The 7,691-nt window shown below is 45.5% G+C and overlaps 1 protein-coding gene across 1 annotated transcript; it reads left to right on the top strand.

Annotated features, from left to right (window-relative positions):
- Positions 1–672: 672 nt before the first annotated feature.
- Positions 673–6,969, top strand: LOC124707897 (phloretin 4'-O-glucosyltransferase-like). Its single transcript, XM_047239591.1, has 2 exons — positions 673–705; positions 5,563–6,969. The coding sequence occupies exons 1-2, from the start codon at positions 673–675 to the stop codon at positions 6,967–6,969; spliced, it is 1,440 nt and encodes a 479-aa protein (XP_047095547.1).
- The last annotated feature ends 722 nt before the right edge of the window (positions 6,970–7,691 follow it).

Here is a 7,691-nt window from a genome sequence, read left to right as displayed (position 1 = left end):
AACGACAGATATCAGTTTCAGCTTGCAATTCAACGGCTTGTACTAGTCTAATTAAAGATCATTTCATGGGAAGGCTGTTTAACTTGGTGGTGAATCCAAATTCAAAAAATGGGCTCCACCTGTAGGTGATCATGTACGTTAACACCACAAATAGTTCATTTGTGCTAGGTGCAACAACATTGCTACTTAAATGTAGACAACTCTTTGAATTTTGCCAAAAACATATTTTACGACAAATCGGTCTTGTTTCGTCTCCAATGAATTTCATTTCCTCTTCAGAAGAAGATTTAAGTATCTAATCATACTTTAATAAGATCAAATATCTCAATACTTTGCAATCTTAAATGTTATTAAATTTAGGATTTCATGACTCTCTAGTCATCTTTCGTATTTCAGTCCATCAACGCTTCCTTTGTAGTTTGTAGGTATGTATTTTACTGCCGCTCAGCCAGCTCCCACCATTCGGGATGTGGTGTCTCGTCTTCCTCCGACGATTTTGTCGTCTCTTCGTCATACTCCAAATTCCTTTCTCCTTCGACGCCATCGAAGGACCAGGCCGGATTACGAGGAGTTGGCTGCTTGGTCATTCCACGGGAGGGATTGCTCCACCTCTATGACCGGAGATGCTTGTCCCTCCTCCGCGACCGAAGGTGCCTACTCCACACGGCGACGATGCACCAGCGGACACTGCCAGATGCAAGAGAGGTGAGTTTTCTTCTTTCTGCAAACCATGTCAAAGTGATGTGTGTCTACCATAGTGGTGGTTTGTGCCAAGAGGGCGACGACGTGGAGATTTATCTTGCACGGCCGAGGAAGCCGAGTCATCGACAACGCGTATGTGGCACGTGGGAGGAAGGCAAAGAAGTTACGCGCGTGGCAGAATACCAGGAGGCAACCTCGGGAAAGCTCTACACACGACTTTTGATTCACTACCGGTTGGGATGGGTAGAAGAAAATGAGATATGCACATCAAAAAGATGTCTCAAAATGTTTACACAAGGTGCACAACCTCCAACTATTTGTGATGGTGGGCATATACGCTGATACCTATTTTTAAAAGAGCCATGTGCAAATATAATGTTACAGTCCAGAAAATATTTCTTCGGTGGTTCCACACTACACACGGAAAAAAGGTTTTCGTGTATCATTAGGGCCTGAAAAACATAATCTATACTAGTTAGATACATCTAAATTTAAATGAAATTAACATTTTTTTTGTGAAATCAGAGAAAGTACTATTTTTCGAAGCAAGCTTTCAAAGCAGAGATTGATAGGCCGAACGAGAATACTATTTGCAGTTAACACACCCATGCATGCGACCAAATCCACCTACATATTGATGCACTCACGTCGCACGAGCTTTTTTTTATTATAATATCTTACTGCAACACCTGACACTGCCGACGTGATCTATGCATGGCAACATGCCCCACCCATGGTTTTTGTTAACATACATGTCCCACCCATGTGTGGCCTTGATGCTTGCCAACTTGATTAAGTCGGTGAAAAGATTTCTCTAGAACTGCCTACCGACGATTATGTCTCGGACGATTGTCGGTATACACACATCACTTCGACGTGGTTTGCAGAAAGAAGAACACTCACCTCTCTTTTGGTGTGATTTAGTGCTTTCGCGTAATACTACTTATCGCTAGCATAGATATATTTAGAACTAAAATATATTTGGTACATCTATATTTGAGACAACTAATATAGATCGGAGGGAGTACTTGCTTTTTTTCGCACATATAACAAACAGATGGGTTTGAATATAAAATTAGCAATATGTGTTACATTTTTATTACGCTTCAACTCCGGGTATGTGCGATATAAAATGATGATCATACCAGAAATTCAATTCGGCACATGAGAGCATATGCTTCTGCCACCGGATAAACCATTTAGAAATGTCCAAAAATTTTGAACGAAATTTTCACGCTTACATATCAACATTCTATATGTGCACATCAAGTTTTGCGAATTCTTTGTGACTTCTGCGAAAGAGACAAGAAATGTCACATAGACAACCTTTTTTACACCAAATTCGTCTTATTTCACATGAGACTAAAATGTGGGTTTTCGGTGAAACGATCTTGTGAGCGTGTAGAATTTTGAGATATACCCATTAGATTTTGTGTCCGAACTTTTCAACATTTTAAAAGTGTTTTATAAACGAAATTTCAAAACCGGGAGCATATGCTCCCTGGTGCCAAAACACCACTCTCTGATCATACTATCTTTCTAACAATTAGCGAGGTGGCACCGCATATGCGCGGCTTTTTTTGTTATTTTATATTTTTGTATGGCAGGCATGTAAAAGTAATTAAATATGAAGTTGAATCGTGAGCGTATAAATAAAGGGAATCCAATAAAACAACAACGGAAGTCGTATAGAAGGAGTCATAAAATGAAAAGTCATGACAAATTTGAAAGATTGTTGAGTGTAGTTAAAATAATTAATTTAGACTTGTTTGGTTATGTAAGGCAAACTCAATCCAATTTCTCCCAAAACGTGAACGTACGTCGAGGGGGCGATATACATATATACACTAATTGCATGATCGTCTGGTCGCTTGCACTTCGATGCATGACATGCTGGAAGACCTCTTTCAAATTATTATTTTCGGGTTCATGGAATCATAAAACAGAAAAGCCTTCACAAAATCATAAGATCATTTGGTGTAGTTGAAATAATTGAATTTAAACATGTTTTGTTATGTAAGGCAAACTCGATCAAATTTCTACCAAAAGGTGGACGTCGAGGGCCTGATATACAGATATGCTAACGGCATGGTCATCTGGTCGCTTGTGCTTTGATGCCTGACACGCCGAAAGACCTCGTTCCAATTACTTTTTGAGCCTCACGATTTGATTTCGTATTTTTTTTTTCATCTTACTATATATGTACAGACAGGGACGACGGAGCTGCATTGACAGCACTGGTGTCAGCTGATCCCAGTGAAATGCACAAATCTTTCCTTATTTTGTACTAAGTAATGCTTAACTGATCCCACTGTCACATAGAGGGATAAAGAGATGACCCAGTAAAAATACTGTTTAGCTTCATCCATGTGTACAGATCTTATTATATCTGCCTATATATACGCGTTTAGGTGTGTATTGTTTCCCTATTTCAACAGACTCAATACTTGTTAGGTGTTTTTTGTGTGTTAGGCTTCATACACTAATCTACCATTTCAAAAGATCGATTTGATGGAAAGAGCTAGGCAATCAACTTATACAATTTAACATCCTTCTCACGTGTGACGCCAAGACAACTCAACACGTGCGAGGCCTATAACTCCAGAGGCCAATAGAGGGAGATAACAACAATTTATAAAATAAATTGTGAAAACCAAGACTCGAACTCGAGGTCCTGGCTCTTATACCATGTTAAGCTTCATGCACTAACCAACTATTCGAAAAGACCAACCCACTTATACAGTTTAACATAGAGCCCTTCCAGAAATTCTAAGTGGCCTCATAGGTCGAAAGAGGGGGCTTGGAAATAGTTTTCAACCATCAATTGACGTACCTCGGTATAACCTCACTAGGTAGCATTGCTTCGAACTCATAACTGAAGGGAGATACTTTTGATTATTATGTCTCTGTTTGGGTGTGTAAAGTCAAAAAGTAGCATTTTACTGAAACATCTGATTTGTTTTCTCTTGTCATGGGGAAATTGTGCCATTATCTTGATAAGTCAATAATAGAGGATGGGTAAGTAACTGTCAAGAGTGACCGAGTGAAGAACCGAAGAAAGTAACGAGACATGATAGCCTTCTGGTGCATGGTTAAGATCTAATAACCATCTTGTGTGTTTGCACTTTAGCTAGAGGACTACCCTCAAGCAAGCGGTTGCTAGAGACCTAAAAAGGTTATCTATACAGATTACAGCTGGGCATGGGCAGCCCGGCCCGGCCCGAAAATCCCGGGTCGGGCTTGCACATCGGGCCGGGTTCGGGCCTGATTTTCGAGCCCGAACGTCGGACCGGGCCGGGCTCGGGCTTGCATAAAACATAGTTTAAGCCTAGTTCAGGCCGGGCTTGTCGGGCCGGGCCGGACTTTTGGTAGTTCGGGCCGGGTTCAGGCCTAATTTGTAAGCCCGAAGGTCGGGTCGGGCCGGGCTCAGGCCTAGGAATTTCAGTTCGGGCTTTTTCAGGCCCGGCCTGAAACCCGGCCCGGCCCGAGAAATGCCCAGGTGTAATACAGATTGTAAACACCATCAATTTGGCCTATGTTAGAAAATTTAATCTTTCAATAAACATATTTCTACTTTTCAATCGGGTAATGTGACGGACTGAGGGAGCGACATGACCTAGGTGAAGCATATCATGATGACTTTGAGGCCTAACATCGTCACGCAAGCTTGTACATCTGGACGTGTATGAAAATTATTACTTGAAACCATTGGCGAAGTGGAAAAACTTAGTCAATAGTAGATAAATTCTGGGTGGTTGGTTTCTATGCATAAGATATAAAATTATGATTTTTTACTCTTTAAATACACTGAATTATCATGTATATTATGTTTTGCATGTGTGACAAGAAAAAAACTCGAAGAACCATAGCAATGCACATGTAGTTAACTAGTATCAGTAACATGACAGATTCGACATGTTGCTACTCTGCGACACACTGGCAGCGTGGCCTTGCATGACACGCCACTACTCTCCTAACTAATAGTAGCGTGCAGTGCTACGCCACCAGTAGTGCATATTGGTAGCGTGTGCAGTTTGCACTAAGGAGGGCAATGGGTAGGGTATATGGGTAGGGCAAAGCAATATCATACACTTTATAGTTAATGGGTAGAAAGTACTACCCATAGCTATACTTATGGGTATGAAACTCTACACGTACCCGTACCCAACGGATACCTGTATCCATTGTTGGGTACCCAATGGGTAGATATATATTACACAAGTTATTCATAATTTTAGATTCAGCGATAGCACATTTGACAAAAAAATTAACTTAACTCAATAACAGGTAGTTGAGTTGGCAATTATCAAAATTTAGAATTCACATACTCATAAGTCATAATTCAACAAGATTAGACAAGTACACAACAAATTGATAATTGATGACAACTTAAGGTTCACACGGTAAATAACTTGTCCATTTAGGAGCAAAGATCCACATGTCAGTATAAATGGGTATGGTATGGGTAGACCCATGGGTATAAAACTATATTTGTGTCTTATGCGTGAATGAATGGGTAGAATATGGATACTACCCATGGATATAAAATTATACCCATATCCTGCCATACAAATACAGTATCCGTGGATAAATTGACATTCTTAGTTTGCACGCAAATACTATTTAGACTAGTAGTAGTAGGGTAAGCGATTTTTACACGCCACCAGCAGCCATTTTTCTACAAGTCACGGTAGTACGTAGTATATATATATTATTAAATACATACCCCTGAACTTCACCTACCCGGAGTCATTTTTCTACTATAGTACAAGTGAATGGACGGAGTAGTATATATATGGTAAGTCCATACCCCTGAACTGCACCCACCCCGAGTCCAGCAAGTAGACTGATCATAAACAGACGCTCTCTGGACTCGCACATCTCCCAGCAATCCTAGCCATGTCGGCACCACACTTCCTCCTGTTGTCGTACCCGGCGCAGGGCCACATAACACCGGCCCGGCACCTCGCGTTGCGCATGCTGCGCGCCACGGGGGCCAGTGTCACCGTCTCCACCTCCATCTCCGCTCACCGCAGGATGTTCCCAGAGGCGGGCGAGCTGGAGCACGTCGACAGTGCCGGCGTCCGCTACATGCCCTACTCGGATGGTTATGATGACGGAAGGAAGGCCCTTGATGACTCCGACTACATTGCCCATCTCAATCTCGTGGGGCCCCGTGCGGTGGCCGCGGTGCTCGCGCGCCTCCGCGACGCCGGACGGCCCGTCACGCGTGTGGTGTACACTATGCTCCTCTCCTGGGTCGCCGGCGTCGCCCGGGAGCACGGTGTACCGTCTGTGCTGTACTGGATCCAGTCGGCCACCGTGCTGGCTTGCTACTTCCACGTCCTTGGTGGCACCGCCGGCGCGACGACCGACTTGACGGCGGCTGTCCACGTCCCGGGGCTCCCGGCAACGCTTCTCACGCGCGACCTGCCGTCGTTCCTCCTCACCGGCACGTCTGACGACGACCCGTTCGCCATGGTGAACACGGCCTTCCGCGAGCTCTTCTTCGGCGACCACAGACCCACCGTGTTGGCCAACACGTTCAACGCCATGGAGCCAGAGGCCGTGGCGTCGCTGCGGCAGCACGGCCTTGACGTCCTCCCCGTCGGCCCCGTGCTCTCCTTCCTCGACGCCGGCCCGGCGGCGACCTCGCTGTCCCAGGACAACGATCTATTCAAGCAGGATGGCAAGGACTACCTTCAGTGGCTGGACGAGAGGCCGGCTGGGTCGGTGGTGTACATCTCGTTCGGGAGTACGTCGGTGATGAGCAAGCGGCAGATCGCGGAGGTGGATCGCGGCATGACAGAAAGCGGCCGCCCGTTCCTGTGGGTGCTGAGGAAGGATAACCCCCGCGGCGACGAGGAGCACGGCCACGGCGCCGGCGCCGGCATTGTGGTGGAGTGGTGCGACCAGGGGAAGGTCCTGTCACACCCGGCAGTGGGGTGCTTCGTGACCCACTGCGGTTGGAACTCCACGCTAGAGAGCGTGTCGTGCGGGGTGCCGGTTGTGGGTGTCCCGCAGTGGTCGGACCAGGGCACTAACGCATGGTTGATGGAGCAGCTAGGCACCGGGGTCAGGGTCGTTGTGAGTGACAAGGATGGCATCCTGGACGCCGGCGAGCTGCAGAGGTGCCTTGGCCTCGCCACGTCCGAGGTGGTGCGCGCCAAGGCCAAGATGTGGAGGGGCAAGGCACGAGAAGCGGTGTTCGAGGGTGGCTCGTCCGACTCGAACCTCAAGGCTGCATTCGTCGCCCCCTCAAACTAGCCAGCCAGCTTGTCTTTTCTTGTTCAACAACGTCAGTCTTCGTCTCAATAAACCGTCTGGGGTCCCTTCTCCTCGTCGGCAATGCCGCCGGTCAGCTCTGCCTCCAATGGCCTTGGTTTTTTGGAGGTGTTGCGGACCACGGACTCTCGCCAACGGGAAGTTTTAATTCTTTATTTTGGTTGTTTTTGGTGTCTTTGTCGAGATGGTGAGGCTACAGGCTGCATCCTGAAGTTAGAATAAGGTTATCTATGCCCTATCCTCATTCCGGTAGTGCTGGCGAAGGACGCGTGTAATAGTGTGTCTGGTGGATCTCCCAGGATCCGATCAGTTTTCGTGCTTGTTGGTCTGTTTTCATGTCAGTCAACTCCGATCTACATGACAATTGCTGGTCTCGTGTGCTGGTCTCTTGGGGCTTAGCACGACAATATCTTGTATGTCTACTACACAAGCTCTACCGCGAGAAGTTTTGTTTGGTTCCGGCGATGTAAGGGCGACAACAACGGCGCGCCTAGTGTATGTAGTCTTCGCTAGGTGATCGGAATATTTATTTCTAGTTTATATTACTTTTTAAATGATTTATACTACGTACTATTGATGGTTAATAAACTGGTGGATTTTTTGCAAAATATAATCTTCATAGAAAAGAACGTCCATCTTGTATCCACCGGCTGTGGAATTTATTTCCCACTTCCCATGGTCACTAAGATCCATGCATGAATTTA

This window comes from Lolium rigidum, chromosome 1, assembly GCF_022539505.1.
Source record: "Lolium rigidum isolate FL_2022 chromosome 1, APGP_CSIRO_Lrig_0.1, whole genome shotgun sequence".
NCBI classification, from domain to species: domain Eukaryota; kingdom Viridiplantae; phylum Streptophyta; class Magnoliopsida; order Poales; family Poaceae; genus Lolium; species Lolium rigidum.
This window is presented reverse-complemented; position numbering and strand designations above follow the sequence as displayed.

Excerpts from the sequence above, each read along its gene's own strand:
- LOC124707897 (XM_047239591.1), top strand. The coding sequence starts at position 673 with ATGCACCAGCGGACACTGCCAGATGCAAGAGAG. Across the intron at positions 706-5,562 it reads CACTGCCAGATGCAAGAGAG|ACGCTCTCTGGACTCGCACA; the intron begins GTGAGTTTTCTT and ends GATCATAAACAG.